This window comes from Sceloporus occidentalis, unplaced genomic scaffold, assembly GCF_023333645.1.
Source record: "Sceloporus occidentalis isolate IW3139 unplaced genomic scaffold, rSceOcc1.0.p SCAF_3, whole genome shotgun sequence".
NCBI lineage: Eukaryota > Metazoa > Chordata > Lepidosauria > Squamata > Phrynosomatidae > Sceloporus > Sceloporus occidentalis.
In genome coordinates, this window is record NW_028316983.1 from 4334866 (window position 1) to 4353631 (window position 18766).

At 45.5% G+C, this 18766-nt stretch overlaps 1 protein-coding gene across 3 annotated transcripts in view; it reads left to right on the forward strand.

The window, feature by feature from the left end:
* LOC149315461 (sodium-dependent lysophosphatidylcholine symporter 1-like) overlaps positions 1 to 18766 on the forward strand; it is a 35546-nt gene that overhangs the window by 10349 nt on the left and 6431 nt on the right. For all 3 annotated transcript variants that reach the window (XM_089513496.1, XM_089513497.1, XM_089513498.1), the window contains 5 exons: positions 3332 to 3422; positions 5320 to 5441; positions 6718 to 6801; positions 10939 to 11022; positions 14590 to 14702. In XM_089513496.1, coding sequence (XP_089369622.1) covers positions 3332 to 3422; positions 5320 to 5441; positions 6718 to 6801; positions 10939 to 11022; positions 14590 to 14702 — 494 coding nt within the window. The remainder of the gene's footprint in view (positions 1 to 3331; positions 3423 to 5319; positions 5442 to 6717; positions 6802 to 10938; positions 11023 to 14589; positions 14703 to 18766) is intronic.

The window sequence follows — 18766 nt, forward strand, 5'->3', positions numbered from 1 at the left end:
CTCTGGAAGGAGCCTCAATTCCTCCAAATTCCTTTGCCTCCCCCATTGCTCCCTGGGCTGTCTGGGGGGCGATCAAGCAGGCATGTCCTGCAATGCCCATCCCATAGTTCCTCTGGAAGGAGCCTCCATTCCTCCAAATCCCTTTGCCTCCCCCATTGCTCCCTGGGCTGTCTGGGGGGCGATCAAGCAGGCATGTCCTGCAATGCCCATCCCATAGTTCCTCTGGAAGGAGCCTCCATTCCCCTAAATCCCTTTGCCTCCCCCATTGCTCCCTGGGCTTTCTGGGGGGCAATCAAGCAGGCATGTCCTGCAATGCCCATCCCATAGTTCCTCTGGAAGGAGCCTCCATTCCCCTAAATCCCTTTGCCTCCCCCATTGCTCCCTGGGCTGTCTGGGGGGCAATCAAGCAGGCATGTCCTGCAATGCCCATCCCATAGTTCCTCTGGAAGGAGCCTCCATTCCCCCAAATCCCTTTGCCTCCCCCATTGCTCCCTGGGCTGTCTGGGGGGCAATCAAGCAGGCATGTCCTGCAATGCCCATCCCATAGTTCCTCTGGAAGGAGCCTCCATTCCCCCAAATCCCTTTGCCTCCCCCATTGCTCCCTGGGCTGTCTGGGGGGCGATCAAGCAGGCATGTCCTGCAATGCCCATCCCATTGTTCCTCTGGAAGGAGCCTCCATTCCTCCAAATCCCTTTGCCTCCCCCATTGCTCCCTGGGCTGTCTGGGGGGCAATCAAGCAGGCATGTCCTGCAATGCCCATCCCATAGTTCCTCTGGAAGGAGCCTCAATTCCTCCAAATTCCTTTGCCTCCCCCATTGCTCCCTGGGCTGTCTGGGGGGCGATCAAGCAGGCATGTCCTGCAATGCCCATCCCATAGTTCCTCTGGAAGGAGCCTCCATTCCTCCAAATCCCTTTGCCTCCCCCATTGCTCCCTGGGCTGTCTGGGGGGCGATCAAGCAGGCATGTCCTGCAATGCCCATCCCATAGTTCCTCTGGAAGGAGCCTCCATTCCCCTAAATCCCTTTGCCTCCCCCATTGCTCCCTGGGCTTTCTGGGGGGCAATCAAGCAGGCATGTCCTGCAATGCCCATCCCATAGTTCCTCTGGAAGGAGCCTCCATTCCCCTAAATCCCTTTGCCTCCCCCATTGCTCCCTGGGCTTTCTGGGGGGCAATCAAGCAGGCATGTCCTGCAATGCCCATCCCATAGTTCCTCTGGAAGGAGCCTCCATTCCCCTAAATCCCTTTGCCTCCCCCATTGCTCCCTGGGCTGTCTGGGGGGCAATCAAGCAGGCATGTCCTGCAATGCCCATCTGCTGCTCAGGTGAAAAAAGAAAAAAGAATAATTTAAAATGGTGTTCAATGGCTCTCCTCCCACATCGGTCTGTGAATGAGGAGCAGAGGGGAGGTTGCAATCCACTGGGGGAAAGGCTATGCGAATGGAAGAAAATGGCGCTGGCGATGCAGAAAGAGACCAAAGAGGGTGACACCCCCAGGCCAGCCCCTTGAGCGCTGCTCCTCCCATCTCCAGGTTCCTGAATCAGACACCCTTTCGTTCCCATTTGGATACAGCGAATCGTACCCCGCTTTCAAAAATAACTTGCGTTATAAACTACTATTTTTTTAAACCGAATTATAGGCTGATCATCCAGTTTAAACATTTTAATTCGATTCTAATTTGAGATGCTGTGGGAATGAATGAGGGGTAATGGAGATTAAATTCGAGTTTCACTGGGAACGATACACCCTAAATTCGGATCATGACCCACTTTATAGGTAAGTGGGAACAACCCCTAAGAGCCACATGCTTATCACTGGTCCATCGAGAGCAGGACTTGGGCAATTTTTTTCCTGGGCTACTGCCACTCCCAGCATCTCCTAGGCAACATGGGTACAGGCAGAAATGGGGTGGGAGTGAGGCACAGTGATGGCATTCCTCTCCACTAAGAATTCTGCCCCCCAATGAATTTTCTTCAGTCCCCAAATTCCTTGCATTGCAGCAGCATAAATATAATAGCAAATTATATTTGCTATTATAGAGTATAATGCAAGAGTTGTAATACTGTAAAACTGGGAAGGAAAATTTCATTGGGGTGGATAATTCTTATTGGGGGGCAAAATTTCTATTCCTGCCTCCCACCCACCCCATAACTACGACCCTAACTATTGGCAAGGTTACTGAAGAAAGCCAAGGAAGAAAGATTAAAGGCAGGTTGAAACACTGAACATTAAGAAAACTTAAATAGTAACCATAGATGGTTTAAAGAACTTTGAAGTTGATAATAGAGAGCCAGTGTGGTGTAGTGGTTTGCACAGTGGATTATGACTGCCTCATTCCCCATTTGAGCATAAAAACCCACTTGGTGGCCTTGGGCATGTCACACTCTCTCAGCCTCAGAAGATGGAAATGGCAACCCCCCTCGGAAGAAACATGCCAAGAAACCCCATGACAGTGTCCCCTTAAGTCAAAATGACTTGGAGGCATGCAACAACAACAACAACAAAGTAGACAATGAAGATACCAAAGATAATTCCTTGGCTCAGTTATTTATCAGAATGAAGACTGCAGTCAAGAAATCAGAAGAAGAAGACTAGGACTTGGAAAGGCTGTGAATGAACTTGATGAGATCCTGAAATATATATCATTGAATAGTAAAGTTAGGATGGTTCATGCCATTGCATTTCCCATTTCTGTTTATGGTTGCAAAAGCTGGACAGTGAAAAGAAATGATAGGAAGAAAATCAGCTCATTTGAAATCTGGTGTTAGAAAAGAAGATTTCTACTAATAGTGTGGATACAAAAAAGGCAAATAATTGGGTCCTGGAGCAAAGCGAGCCAAGATGACTTTACTGAGATTGTTGTGCTTTGGACATATAATGAGAAGACATGACTCATTAGAAAAGACAGAAAGTGGTAGGAAAAGAGGAAAGCTGTATTGCAGATATAGGTAAAATTGATCATAGAGTTGACAGGGCCCCCAAGTGTCCTATAATCCAGCCCTTGCAAGTGCAGGAATCCACAGCTAAAACATCCCGGAATGAATGACCATGTAACCTTTGGGTACCCTAAATGGATAGAGCTGTGTTGGGATCAGAGAGGACAGACCTTTCCCTTCTTCCCTCATGTTGCCAACTTGAGTAGTTTGCTAACATGGTGAAGCAAGCTGAAAAGCCAAGAGGTTCAGAGTTCAAATCCCAAGAGTGAGACAGTGTCCAACTCATAATCTTCTGGTCCTTTCCAGTTCTGGGCCAAAGAGAATGGGGCATGAAGTTCTCTTCTCCTCATCCGTCTACAAATTAACCCTTTCTGCTTCATTTTGCACTCATTTTCCAGCGCAGGGCCTATCTGGTTGCCTCCTTTGTGCTCGGCTCCATTTATTGCTTCTCCTGCTTCGTCCTCTTCTTGGGAGTGAAAGAACAGGCAGGTAAACCTATTATCCCTTTGGCCATCTGGTATTCATACTTCTTTTTTATTTTTAGCCTTGGTTTCAAGATTTAGGCTTAGGATTTAGGCATAGGCTTAGAATCACAGAATCCTAGAGTTGGAAGGGATCCCAAGAGCCATCCATTCCAACCTCATTCTTCCATACAGAAGACACAATCAAAGCATCCCTGACAGATGCTTAAAGCCTCTGTTTAAAGACCTCCAAAGAAGGAGACTCCACCACTGTCTTCCACTGTCAAACAGCTCTTACCATCACAAAGTTCTTCCTAATGTTGAGGTAGGATCTCTTTTCCTGTAGTTTGCATCCATTGTTCTGACACAGCAGAAAATAAGCTTGCTCCGTCCTCAATAGGATATCCCTTCAAATATTTAAATAGGGCTACCATATCACCCCTTAAGCTTCTCTCCTCCAGGCCAAACATACCCAGCTTCCTCATAAGGCATAGTTACCAGACGTTACATCATTTTGGTGGCTCTCCTCTAGACACACTCCAGCTTCTCAGCATCCTTCTTGAAACGTGGTGCCCACAACTGGACACAATATTCCAGATGAGGTCTGGCCACATGGGAGGCTGTCCACAAGCCACAGATGTGGCTCAGCTCCAGCAACATGGTGGTCAAGCCTCTGCCTATAGCATTTGCTGCTGTCCAGTGAAATAATGACTCTACTCCAGGATTTTAGTCTAAGCTTTAAAGAAGTTGTCTAAGGGCCCAAACAGGCCAAAATAAAGCTGCTTCACGTCACTTTGAGGGTATGCTATTTAAATGACAAATGCATCTTAAGAGGCCCGAAGGTGCGCCAAAGCTGCACTCCAGTCCTTAGGACTGGAGCATGGCTTTGGCGCAGCTTCCGGCCTCTTAGCATGCATGCAGCATTTAAACAACAAAGCTCCACACTGACCTAAAGCAACTTTATTTTGGCCTTTCTGTTCGGGCCCTAAGGCACTGGACCTATTTTGGGGGTAGAGCTCCACATCTTGGATAGCAGCTTAAAAGTTTGGACTAAAATCCATAGCAGACTTACTTCCCCACTGACATGGAAGCTACCAGCAGCCGCTAGAGAGAGGGACATCATCTGATATTGTCCCTCAGTCAGGCTGCAAAATGCACTGGGAGAAAAGTCCTCCTTGCAGAGGAAAATGGAGTGAAGAATGTAAACCCACCCCGATGCTCTGCGAAGGCCACATACAAGGTGTGAAGGTCAAGGTCCTTGCCTCCTGTTGCCTCACAGCAACAGATATCAAGGATTCTGGGAGCTGTAGTCTAAAAAAAGGAACATTTTCTGTGAGCGTTTCAGTACAAAAAACTCCAAACCTTTCCAAGCTAATGGCTACGTGGAACCTTCAGATTCCGAGGCAGTCTACCTCTCAATACAAAGCACTGCCCATGCTGTCTGGGATATTTTGAGAAATGTAGTCCTTCCCCCTGAAAAAGATAATCATTCCAAACTAATTGCTTTGGTGAATAGATGGAGCCTTCATGGTCACCTTTCAACACTAGTTGCTGGCCACGGTGGCCAGGGGATTCTGGGAGTTGTAATCACTCAGAAAAGATAACATTTTAAAAGCTAAATCTGCACTGCAGAAATAATGCAGTTTGACACTGCTTTAAATTCTATGGCTCCATGGATAGGTGGAACCTCCAGGTTCAGAGGCAGTCTACCTCTCAATTACCGGCCATAGTGGCCAAGGGATTCCAATTGTTGTTCGTCAAAAGGAGTAACATTTTCAAGCTCTGGTTAATTGCCACAAGTAACACTGCACTTGGCAGGTTTTAATTTTTGTTTTTGAGAAAGTGATTTAAAGATCTTGCAAAAACATTTAGAGATGCTGGGAATCCATTTCACCCATGCTGACTTTTCTTCCCTTCTTCTCCAGATCCATCCAGCTCTTTGGAGAAGACCAGGCACTCTTTTTGGGGGAATCTGTGCATGCTCTTGGGCTACAAGCCCTACAACCGGCTCCTTTGTGGGTTCTTGCTTGCATCGCTTGCTTTTCAGGTAAATGCATCTCCTATCACAGAGCAAAAGGACAGAGTAGTGGAAGTGTGCCACTCTGGCTTCTCAGCCTGTGTTTGGTCCAGCTATTCACCTTCCTTGGAGTCCTCAGCATCTCCCATTGACCAGATTAAACTATAGATAATGGAAGAGGCCAGGAGTTGCTTCCGTGTCAGAGTGAGGGTGAATCCGTTCTGGGTTACAGTCCATACTTTAGAGGAGTTATTGAATGTGCTGACCCCTATACCCCAAATAGTTTCCTTAGGCAAGGAATACTCAAAGATGGTTTTGCCAGTTCATTCCTCTGAAATATAGTCTACAGCACCTGGTCTTCGTTGGCGGTCTCCCATCCAAGTACTAACCAGGGATGATCCTGCTTAGCTTACAAGATCCTCTGTTGGCAAAAGAGAACAGAGAGGGGACTAGACTAGTTTCCCTTGGGAGGGAATTCCACAGCCTGGGAGCAGCCACCAAGAAGGCGCTCTGCCATACCTTCACCAGATGAGTCTGGGACAATGATGGGACTGAGAGAAAGCCATCTTCCAAGGACAGGTCTTAACCATCTGCCCATGGTTGCCTGTTTGTACCTTCGTGAAGGGGGCCATTTTTAATGGGTACATTTTACATATCACCATAAACCATGGTTTGTTCCTTAAGACATAAATCATATGACAGATGAACTGAGAAATCATGGCTTAACTTTCCCATTTCTGGTTCCTTTCTCTTCCTGTCCCTTTTGTCAGTTCCTATTTCAGGGTGGGGAAACAGCTGAGGAAACAGCCAAAGACAAGCCCCGGTTGTGGATTTGGGTATCACAACAAGCTATGGTTTAAACAAGGTTTACAAGAATAACTTGTCAGCAGTAAATGGAGAAACACCACACAGCTCAAAGGGGCAAAGAATGCTGCCATCTAAAATAATAATAATAATAATAATAAGTTATTTATACCCCACTTTTCTGTTGCCAAACAATCAAAGAGGCTTACATCTAAAAATCAGTCCAATACACAATACATTGTGTATATAATTAATTCAAGGAGCATAGGTTCTGGCCTCTTTTAACTTTGCCTGATATTCATTCCAATGCTTTGAGGACTACTACGGCTAATCTGTCATGTAGGTCTTTTAGAACATTGTTTTTGCAAGCATGGGGTGCTCTGTGTGTAAACATCCCTGGCTATACCAGCATCCCCATATTCCCCTGAGATTATTAGGCTGGGGACTTTCCTGCCCCTTGCAAAATTTAGGCTGAGCCTCTTTTCTTTCTCCTCCCCAACAGTTCATCCAGGGAATCTTTGCCCTCTTCTGCACTTACGTATCAGGATTGGCTGGGAGATTCCAACACCTGGTGCTCATCATGTTGGTAAGCGTCTCCAAATCCAAAGCACTATGGGTATTTAATCGAAAGCACCATAGGTATTGGGAAGCCAAGAGCAGCCAACACTTATACAGTGACTAATGTTGGAAGCAAGGAGACATCATCACTTGTAAAGGGAGAAAGGGGACCCGAGAGAGATGCCTGCCCTTTTGTTTCACTTCTCTTTCACTGAATCATTGAATTGGAGGAGACCCCAAGGACCATCCGGTTCAACCCCATGCCATGCAGGAGTACACCATCAAAGCACTCTCTATGACATATCGCCATCCAGCCTCTGCTTAAAAACCTCCAAAGAAGGAAACTTCACCACTCTCTGTGACAGCGCATTTCACTGTCAAAGAGCAGATATTTGAGACTGAGACTGCTTTCACTGCCCTGGCTCAATGCTAGGGAATTCTAGGAACTGTAGTTTTGTGAGACATTTAGCCTTTTCTGTGTCAGAGAACTCTGGTGCCACAATAAACTACAATTCCCAGGATTCCTTAGCACTGAGCCAGGACAGTTAAAGCAATCTCAAACAGGATTATTTCTGCATTGTGTTTTGGATCTGCATGCAATTGCCTAACAGGGAAACTGTACAACATCTGTCCCTCTATCGCTTTGGCTTTTGACATAATTTTTTTATGGAACTGGAGAGAAAGAAGGCTTTGTTTGTTGGACTTGGCTTTTCATTAGTTTTGAAACAATGGCTTCTTCTCTTTCTCTTCCATTTTCATGCTATTGCATGCAGAATGATTTCAGCCTTGCACAGTTGCATAATTTTGCCAGTATCCAAAAGAGGAAAATGTGACACAAACATCCTCTTCCCTATTTTAAAGCAATTCTGTTCTTTTTCCAGTTCATGTTCCTTTGGGGGGAGGAGAAGAAATAAAAAGTCTAAAATCCACCTCTACAGCATTATGGCTTAGGGCTTTTGGACAGTTGTACTTCTAACTTCCCAGGCTCTGCCTCTTGCCCAGAAGAACTCTATGGAAAAGCAAGCTTCTGGAAGCCTACAAGATGTTAGGGATGGGTTTCATGTACATATTCAGTACTAGAGTATTAGAATCACAGAATCCTAGAGTTGGAAGAGACCCAAGGGCCATCCAGCCCAACCCCATTCTGCCATGCAGGAACTCTCAATCAAATGTCCACCCAGCTTCTGCATCCATTCACCTTCTGCATCCAAAGAAGGAGACTCCACCACCCTCTGAGATAGCAACGTATTCCACTGTCAAACAACTCTTACTGTCCGGAAGTTCTTCATAATGTTTAGAGAGAATCTCTTTTCTCAGAGTGTGAATCCATTGCTCCATGTCCTATTCTCTGGAGCAACAGAAAACAAGCTTGCTCCCTCCTCAATAGGACATCCCTTCAAATGTTTACACATGGCTGCCATGCCACCCCTTCATCTTTTCTTCTCTAGGCTAAATATACTTATAGCAACTGTATCAATAGGCAAGATTTCTTCAGCAGGGGTTTGCTGAGGGTGAGAGAGTGTGACTTGCCCAAGGGTCACCCAGTGGGTTTCCACAGCTGGGCAGGGATTCGAATTCTAGTCTCCTGGAGTCCTAGTCCAAAACTAAGAAAAGCCTAGCTCTTTGTTCTCCATTCACCAGCAAGTAAAGAACTAAATAGACCTTGGATATTAACTGGGTATGCAGAAGAGGTTTTTTGGTGACTCTTCAGCATTTATTACTATGTCTCTTTAAAATTGGTAAAGTACTTAGAATTCTGTGTTAGAGAAAGCTGATCTACATTTTGGAACAACATCAGAGGCCTCTTTAAGTAATACAAATCCACGGATTATGTAGCTGGAACCACAGCAGTTAAAGTAGTTTCAAAGTGCTGTAATTGGGTTCCCCCCCCCCCCCAAAAAAAAATCTTCTTTATTGTAGTTTTACATGAATACATTGTAGATTGTACATGTCAAACAACAAACACACAAACTAGAGTAACTCACAATACTATAAGAAAATGGAAAGATGATAAAACCTTTATATACTTCATATCACTTCACTTGTAACATATATAGTCAGATGGATGGATCCCATGCAGAAATGTGATTTAAAGTGAAAAAAAACCCACAAAGGCAGGTTGTTTTTTACATGACATTTGTGTCAATGAGAAATAATGCAACATTAATCTGAACGCAAAGTCGACAAAACCTATTCCTTTTTACTTTTGGGAATTTCCCGAAAGTAAAAAGGATTGTGTTTTGTCAACTTTGTTTTCGGATTAATGTTGCATTATTTCTCATTGACTGCAATGCATCTGAAAACCCTCAAAAGCGGATTTTAAAATCCCATTTCTCCATGGGATTTAACCAATTTGCCTCTGTGTGATAAAGTCCTTACAAACAAAACATTTTTTATTTCCAGTTTTCCACTCATTGGCATCCATCAAATATTCAGTTTACCTTACTGTGTACCTATAATTGTGTAGCATGGATAAACCCTTGAAGCATACAGCCCTGAAACATTTGCAGCAGTCTCATACTATTTTAACAACCATGGCTCCAGCCTTGTGGTTGTTGTTGTTGTTGTTGTTGTGTGCCTTCAAGTTATTTCTGACTTATATCAACCCTACAATGACCCTATGATGGGGTTTTCTTAGAAAGATTTGTTCAGCGGAGGTTTGCCATTGCTTTCCTTTGAGGCTGAGAGAGTGTGACTTGCCATAGGTTACCCAGTGGGTTTCCATGGCTGAGCTGGGAATCCAACTCTAGTCTTCAAAGTTGTCGCCCAGCATTCAAACCACTGTGCCACGCTGGCTCTAGAACCCTGGGATTTTTATTTTGGAGAGTTGCCGTTCTGTAGTGGTTTGAGTGTTGGTCTATGACTGGAGACCAAGGTTCGAATCCCAACTTGCTCATGTAAACCCACTGGGTGACTCTGGGCAAATCACATGCTCTCAGCATGGCAAACTTCCTCTGAACAAATTTTGCCCAAAAAACCCCCATGGTAGGTTCACCTGAGGGATGCCATAAGTCAGAAACAACTTGAAGGCACACAGCAAACAAACAAGAAGAGTACTTGGGATTCTCTGCTAGAGAGTTCTAGTTTAGAATTCCTGAACCACAGCAGAAAACTCTTTAGGTAGCACACCAGGGATGTAGCCAAGGGGGGGGGGTTCTTGGGGTCCGGACCCCCCTTCCGTTAGATAAAATGAATGGTGCATGCTGCTGCGCCGCCGCACCCAAGCCTCATTATAATGGTGGCACTTAGTCTGGACCCCCCCTTCCCAAAATCCTGGCTACGTCCCTGATCACACTGAACTATGAATCCCAGGATTCTGCAGATTGGAGCCAAGTCAGTTATAGAGGAATCAAAGCACTACAATTGTGCAATGCAGAGACACTCGTAGAATGTGGCTGTTGCCATTTTCATTTATGACACAAGTGTTTGATGGAGCAATGTAAGCACCGCGTCACAGCATTAACCTCTCTGCCCCCCCGCGCTGAAGCTCCCTTTCATTTCAATCACTCCCTTTTAAAAATGATGGAGCATGATGGCTAAGAGGCTGAATGCTAAACTAGGCACTGGAGCTGCATGTCATTGTGCCCCGTCCCAGATATCCTTTTGTCGTGATTGATTTTTTTCTGCTGTTCCATTCATCTTAATTTCTTTTAGATTTTGTTCAGCTGCCATGCACAATCTTTTTAAGGCAGTTTATCTGCCCTGCAGATGGGATACCCCTTCTGACTTGGGGATGGTGGGACTTGTAGTCCAACATTGGAGGATGCTAGATTGCAGAAGGCTACTTTTTTTAAAAAAAAATGTTTTGTATCTTCTTTGCCTTCTGGCAAAGAAATAATGCAGTTTGACACCGCTTTAACTGCCGTGGCTCAGTGCTATGGAATTCTGGGATTTGTAGTTTCATGAGCTATTTAGCCTTCCCTGTCAAGAGAGTTCGGGTGCCACAACAAACTATGAATCCCAGGATTCTATAGCTTTGAGCCAGTTAAAGCATTGTCAAATTGCATTATTTCGACAGTGTAGATGCAGCCTTCTGTTTCTTTCTTTGAGGAAAAAAATTAAATTGGAAAAACAGGCTAAAAATGTATCCAAGTTAATAATACAAGTGATTGTTGTTGTGATGAATAGCTCTTTGGATGCTGAGCTTCTGCTTTATTCCTTCCAGGTGGTTACCTGCCTCTCCATCCGCATTTGGCAGTGCTTTCTGGAAAGGTTTGGGAAGAAGACAGCGGTCTTTGTAGGCCTGTGGGTGAGCATCCCTCAAAGGCACATTCTGGATGAAATACTTGCAAATTTGTAGTTTTCCTCCTGCAAAGACAGGATGGGAAAATGGGTTTCCATGTGGGTCTTTTGGAGAGAGTAGTGGGCTGGACAATGCTAAGACCTCTTGGTACCTGAAGCAGAAACTCTGAATGGGATTTCTCCTGCCTAAACTCAGTGGTTGACCCTGCTTTGTATGCCAAATGTCCCCTGTTCCATTCCCAGCATTGTTTCTCTTCTGTCTTTTAATGGCTTTCTAAATGGTTTCAGTTCTACACAGGTTGCTGTTTATTGTTGCGTATCTGCAAGTCATTTCTGATTTATGGCAACCCTAAGGCAAAGCTGTCATGGGTTTTTCTTGGCAGAGGTGGGTTTGCCCTTGCCAGCCTCTGAGGCTGAGAGAGTGTGACTTGCCCAAGGTCACCCAGTGGGTTTTCATGGCCAAGCAGGGATTTTAACCCTGGTCTCCAGAGTCATAATCCAATACTCAAACTACTACACCGTCACAATTAACAAAGTTGATGCATACCTAGATATTACTTCTTTAACTGAAAATTTGGTATTGGAGGCAGAAAGTACATGGAAAGACCAACAACAACAAAAACCACAACGAAAAAGAAGAGCAGTTCAACATGTTTCAGTAAAGTTTGTACCTGAAACTAAAAATGTACATGTGTGAAATGAAACAACCAGAGCAGGTAAGCAAATACAGTTTGTTCCCAACTTTGGGGGGAAACTGTAATAATAATAATAATAATAATAATAATAATTATTATTATTATTATTATTATTATTATTATTCAGATCTTCTGGAGACCACTTTACACCTTCTTCCAAAACGCATCCAGAGTTGATCTCTCCCTCCTTCACCAGCCTCTACTTTTCTTACGTTTTCCTTTTGGAGGCCAAGCTTCCACACAGACACACAGAGCTTTCATAGAATTTGCTAGAGTGGAATCCCATTATTTTCCCAGTTCAAGCTTTGTTGCTTTGTTTACTGCAGCAGACACATACCCTCCAAAATTTCACAGATGAAAACCAGGACACAGGTGGCCCAGCCACATCAGAGTATGGTTAAGATCGGGAAAAGGTATTAAAGAGAGAGAAAACAGAAGAGGGAGAGGAAAAGAGGAAGACTGCATTACAAGTGGACAGACTCCATCTAGGAAGCCATGGCAGGCCTGAGTTTGCAAGACCTGAGTTGGGCTGCTGATAAGAGGCTGATTTGGAGGTCTCTTGCTCATGGGTTTTTCATAAGTCACAGCTGACTTGGTGGCAGTTAACAGCATCAAATTGCAAAGAAAGGGCAGGGTGTAAATGTATAAATCAGCAGCGTCTCTGGGTATTGCTAGGAAACGGGTGGTTGGGGGCTCCCATTTTGGTGGGGCAGTGAACTTATGTCATGTTTTTTTAGACCAAACTGGAATTCTGCAAAGATCTGAATCTCTTTTGTGGATAGGATTCAGAGGACAGCTCCTTTAAAGTTTGGACTCAAAGATGGAATAGCATCATGGCCCACTGACATTTGAGCAGCCAGCTGTGAAAACCTACCCAGTGCATACCAGTATTTAGTTAGAGTTTGGGAAAATTCCTTTTTTGAACTAGAGCTCCAAGAATGACAGCAGCCCAAAGGTAAACTCTGCTGTTTGCTGGGTGTGTGTTGTAGAATCACAGCATTGGAAGAGACCCCAGACTGTCCAGTCCAATGCCATTCTGCCATGCAGGAAGACACAGTCAAAGTACACCTGGCAGATGTTTAAAGACTTCCAAAGAAGGAGATTCCCCCACCATCAGTCAGAGCATCTTCCCCTGTTGAACAACTCTTATTGTCAGGAAGTTCTTCCTAATGTTGAGGTGGAATCTCTTTTCCTGCAGCTTCCATCCACTGTTCCATGTCCTGTTCTCTGGAGCAGCAGAAAACAAACTTGATCCATCTTCATCATGACACTCCTTCAATTATTTAAACAGGGCTATCATGTCATCTCTTAACCGTCTCTTCTTCAGGCTAAACAAACCCAGCTCCCTAAGTCTCTCTTCATAGGACTTTATGGTTTCCAGACCTTTCACCATTTTGGTCCTCCTCCTCCTCCGGACACGCTCCAGTTTCTCAACATCCCTTTTGAACTGTGGTGCCAGAACTGGACATAGTATTCCAAGTGAGGACTGACCAAAGCAGAAGAGAGTGTCACTATGACTTCTCTGGATCCTTTGGTGCTGTGGAGTCATTGGTGAGAGAGGGCTTGGTTTTCCAGACAGAGCCCTGATTCTTCCTTCCATCCCTTCCTCCTCAGCGGCTTAATAATGGACTGAAAGTCATTCTTCCAGTAATATAATAAAGCAGAAATGTCAGCAACTGGTCTACAAAGCCCTGTTCACCACTGGGCATCCAGCCAAGGGAAAGAGGAACCAGAGCCACACGGATTCCCAAAGGTTATATAGTGCAGAGGCCAAAAAGAAAAAGACATTAAAAATATTAAAGTGCACAAACATGTTTCTTCACCCGTCCCAATACAGGCATAGAATCCAAAAGTTGGAAGAGACCCCAAAAGGCCATCCAGTCCAAACCCAATCTGCCATGCAAGAACACACAATCAAAGTCCTTTCAACAAATGGCAATCCAGCCCCTGTTTAAAAACCTCCAAAGAAAGAGACTCTGCCACTCTCTGAGTCCCTCAAAGTAATATTTTCAAGGTGTGGCAAAGACAGCAGGCAGCAGGGAGTGCTATTTTAGTTTCTTTACATTAATTGCTTTAAATTTATTTTATTGTATGCCACCCTGACATTCCATGATATCCGGTGGAATATAAGCAGCGTGGTGTAATAGTTTGAGGGCTGGAAACAGGGTGGAAATAGGGTTCTGGAGACCAAAGTTTGAATCTCCACTCAGCCATGGAAACCCATTGGATAACCTTGGGCAAGTCACTCTCTCTCAGCCTCAGAGGAAGGCAATGGCAAAACTCCTCTGAAGAAATCTTGACAAGAAAACCCAAATTGGAGTTGACATGAAGGCACATAATAACAATATATTTTAATAGATATTTTTTTAAAAAAATCCAGAAAAGGAGGAAGAATAGAGAGAGGAAGGATTATAATATGTGTACTAAGATCTTGAGACCATTGCTCAGAGGTTTGAATGTTAGGACACCAGGAGACCCAGGTTCAAATCCCTCAATCATGGAAACCCAGCAGGTGACTTGGGGCAAGTCACCCTCTCTCAGCCTCTTCTGAACAATAATTTTGGCCAGGAAAAACTTATGAAGGGGTTGCCATAACTTGTAATTGACTTGAAGGCAAATTACAACACAGCAGCAAGCTGTGAGTGCATGGATTTCATGTGCATGGATGTTCAAGGAGTTGGCAAATATGGGCCATGTGGGACCCCAAGAAAGTTTTTGAGGGCCCTCTGAACTATGAAATGCACTTTAAAACAAAGAAAAGAAAAATCTTCTGCAGAAGGGAAGTAGGAGGCAGATTGGATTGAAGAGGGGGACCCATAACAATCCCCTGTGAAAAAACCATCTTCATCAGTTTTTCCTGCCTCTCTTGTCTCCTGCAGCTGATCATCCCGGCCCTCATTGTTATCACTGTTGGGAGCCACAGTTTCCTGCTCTACATCTTCATGGTCGCAATGGCAGGAAGCAGCCTGGCTGTTCTGTATTTGTTGCCATGGTGAGTGGAAGGGAAATCCTGAACAATAGCAGGTTCATTCAGGCTGGGTGGAGGGTGGGTGTCCACATGGAAATGTCCTGCAAGGCTCTGTGCATGTGTGCATGCATGTATTTCTCTTATGCTCAGCCCTGGTGCTCTGCACCTTCTCCAACATCAGAGGCCTTGGAGTGGGTGAAATACATGCTTGTTGTTGTGTGCCTTCAAGTGGTTCCTGACTTATGGCGACTCTATCAAGGGGTTTTCTGGCAAGATTTGTTCAGAGGAGGTTTGCCATTGCCTTCCCTGGAGGTTGAGAGCATGTGTCTTGCCCAAGGAACCAGAGAAGGTTAGGTGATATGATGTCCTTGTTTAAATATTTGAAGGGATGTTATATTGAGGATGGAACAAGCTTGTTTTCTGCTGCTCCAGAAAATGGGACACAGAGCAATGGATGCAAGCTACAGGAAAAGAGATTCCACCTCAACATTAGGAGGAACTTCCTGACAGTAAGGGCTGTTCGACAGTGGAACAATCTCCCTTGGAGTGTGGTGGAGTTTCCTTCCTTAGAGGTCTTTAAACAGAGGCCGGATGGCCATCTGTCGGGGATGCTTTGATTGAGAGTTCCTGCATGGCAGAATGGGGTTGGACTGGATGGCCCTTGCAGTCTTTTCCAACTCTATGCTTCTCAGGACACCCAGTGGGTTTCCATGTCTGAGCTGAGAATCAATCCCTGGTCTCCAGAGTCCTGGTCCAACACTAAATACTTTAAAGCAGGGGTTCCCAGCCTGTGGTCCGAGGAGCCCTTATGGTGCTGTGTGTGCTTCTGAGGTGCTCCGCAGCTGCTCCAGAAAAAATGAAAGAAATAAAAATTGAATAAAATTATAGAATTATAATATATCCTTATATATACTCCTAAACACCATTCACTTGTAAGAGATAGGGTAGACCTCTTAGGGACTCTGCCATAGAAATTAGGGCTCCATGAGTCCAAATGGTTGGGAACCCCTGTTCTAAAGGCACCAGATCCCATCAGATCTTGGAAGCTAAACAGGGTCAGCCCCAGTTAGGACTTGGATGGGAGAACAGCAGTGAAGATCAGTGGCTGTAGGCACTATTTCAGAGGAAGGAACTGGCAAAACCATCTCTGAGGATTCCTGGCTTAAGAAAACCCTATGAAATTCATAGGGTTGCCATAAGTTAACAGGTGACCTGGAGGCACATACACATACAATGCTTTGAATTCTGTGCTGGGAAAGGTGGGATTCAAATTAATTAAATAAATAGAAATGTGGGGAATGAAGGGAAATTACAGTTCAGTCCAACCTTTTGGAATAGTTTGAAATAGAAAATGAGTAGGCAGAGTGGCCTAAGTACCCTAAAGGCACCAGATCCTGTCAGATCTTGGAAGCTAAGCAGAGTCAGTCCTGGCTATTACTTGGATGGGAGATTGCCAACAAATCTGAGCTGTTAGAGGCCATATTTCAGGGGAAAGACCCGGCAAAATTGCTTCTGAGTATTCCTGGCCTGAGAAAACCCTGTGAAATTCATGGAGCTGATGTAAGTGTAGTGGAGTCTCCTTCTTTGGAGATATTTAAACAGAGGCTGGATGACCATCTGCCAGAAGTGCTTTGAATTGGTGTTCCTGCATGGCAGAAGGGGGTTGGATTGCATGGCCTCTGGGGTCTCTTGAAACTTTAGGGTTCTGTGATTCTATAAGTCTACAGGCGGCTTGAAGGCACATACATACACACATGCAGGAATCGGAGGAGATGAGGAACAAAGGTGAACAATGAGATCAGTCCCTGCACTTGGTTTCAGGGGCTTTCCACAGTTTCTACTGGGATTTGTTTTGCAGTTCCTCTCTGCCTCTATCACTTGCAGAAAGCGTCTCTTCAACTGAATTGTTATCACTGCAGGGGGGACTATTGTGTCAAAAGGATACGGCTCAGATTAGAGACTCATGTGTCCAGGCTGGGTTTTTTCCAAGGAGCACGTGGTCTCCTGCCACCTCCTGCTTTCTTCACACTCTTTCTGGAGGAGGCATTCCTTCTGTCCCAAGAGGAAGGGGAAGGTTCAAGTTGCTAAACTGAGGAGGACTCCTGTACCTTTAGTGGTTGAATGTTTTTGTTGTTTTTATAGTTGTTGTTGTTGTTAACCGCCCTCGAGTTGATCCTCACTCATGGCGATCTTGTGGATGATACATCTCCAAGACTCCCTGTCCTCCACTGCTCTGCTTAGGTCCTGTTAGTTCATGCTCAGGAGCTCCTTAATAGAGTCCACCCATCTAGCATGCAGTCTTCCTCTCTTTCTATACCCCCCCCCCACCTTTCCTAGCATTATTATCTTTTCCAATGAGTCATTCCTTCTCATGATGCGACCAAAGTATGACAACCTCAACTCTATCCTCTTGGCTTCCAGGGAGATTTCAGGCTTGATCTGTTTAAGGACCTATTTGTATGTCCTTTTGGCCATCTACAGTAGCCTGAGCACTATTCTCCAGCCCCACATCTCAAATGAATTGATTTTCCTCCTATCTGCTTTCCTCACTGTCCAGCTCTCACATCCATACATGGTAATAGGGAATACAGCGGCTTGGATGATTCTTACTTTCATGCTCAATTGTATATCTTTACATTTTAGGATATTTTAAAATTCTTTCATCAAGATATGAGAACTCTTACTATTTCAGTTTCCTCATGGTCTAGGTTGAATCTGTGTACATAGAGGATGGAATTTCAGTAGATGTTACTTCTGAAGCAACCAGGTAACCAGCAACATGGGCTGAAATGCCCTCTTCTGCACAACCATTGAAAGTACAGGAGCTCTCTCTGAGTTTCAACTCTGGAGCCCTTATCAGATGAGTCTGGAACTGGGGGTCTTCAGCACTGGGCGGTTCGAATTCACGTTATTTCGCACAATACCATCATACCAGCATTCGAATGGCCCAATCCGAACTCACGTGAATGCGCGAGATGCCGAACTGAATGCGTACTGGCTCCTCTTTTTGGAGCGTGTTGGCCAGTGCGCTGATAAGGGGATTGGCAATATCCTGGATTGGGGCTCTGTTCGATCTCAGTGCGAATGGCTCTGGTGTGACTACCCAATCCTGAATTCCATCGCAAGACCCCCAGATTCCAATTTTAACTTCCGGTGGGTCTTTCCTCTTGCCGGTTCCAGGGAAGCGGGGGGGGGGGCGGTTCCAGCGGCCTCCTCCTCCTCCTCCCGGCTTGGGAGCCAGCATAAGCTGCATCCCAAGAAGGGAAGAGGCGCGGGGGGCCGCTGGAATCGTGGTTCCGGCAGCCTCCTCCTCCTCCTCCTGGCTTGGGAGCCAGCATAGGCTGCATCCCAAGAAGGGAAGAGGCGCGGGAGCCGGTGGAACGGCGGCGATCGCCGCGATTCTAGCGGCCCCGCGCCTGTTCCCTTCTTGGGATGCAGCTTATGCTGGCTCCCAAGCCGGGAGGAGGAGGAGGAAAAAAGCATCCCCATTTACTTAGATGGCCATCCAGCCTCTTTGACAGCCGCTGGAACTGGTCCTCCCCCCCCCCCCCTCAGAATACATATTCACACACTCACACACACACACGTACAACCGGGCATTGCTAATTTGTTGCAAGGGAAGGTCATGGTAACGTTAAAACCAAGCAGGAATGTAGAGAGGAAACAGAGAGGAATGTAGAGAGGGCACGTTGTATCGCGATTGTTAATGTGCATGAGCTGGCTCTCCAGCTGTTTACCGGGCTGTCATGACGTGACCTCCCCTTTCACCCCGGAAGCGTTTAAGGTCGCAACCCATGCAGGGCACCACTGAGCATGTGCGAGGGGGCCGATACGAATCGGCCAATCCTCATGTTGAGCACCGGTGTGACAAAACATTCTGCACTGAATGCACTTCGCGCGAATGCGTATTGGCCAATTTGAATCATGCCAATTCGGAGGGGCTCCCAGGTATGATGGTATTGTGCGAAATAACGTGAATTTGAACCGCCCAGTGCTGAAGACCCCCAGTTCCAGACTCATCTGATAAGGGCTTCTGTCTCTGGCAATCCTGATATGCACAGGGTTAGTCACTGGTTTCTCCCCTTTCC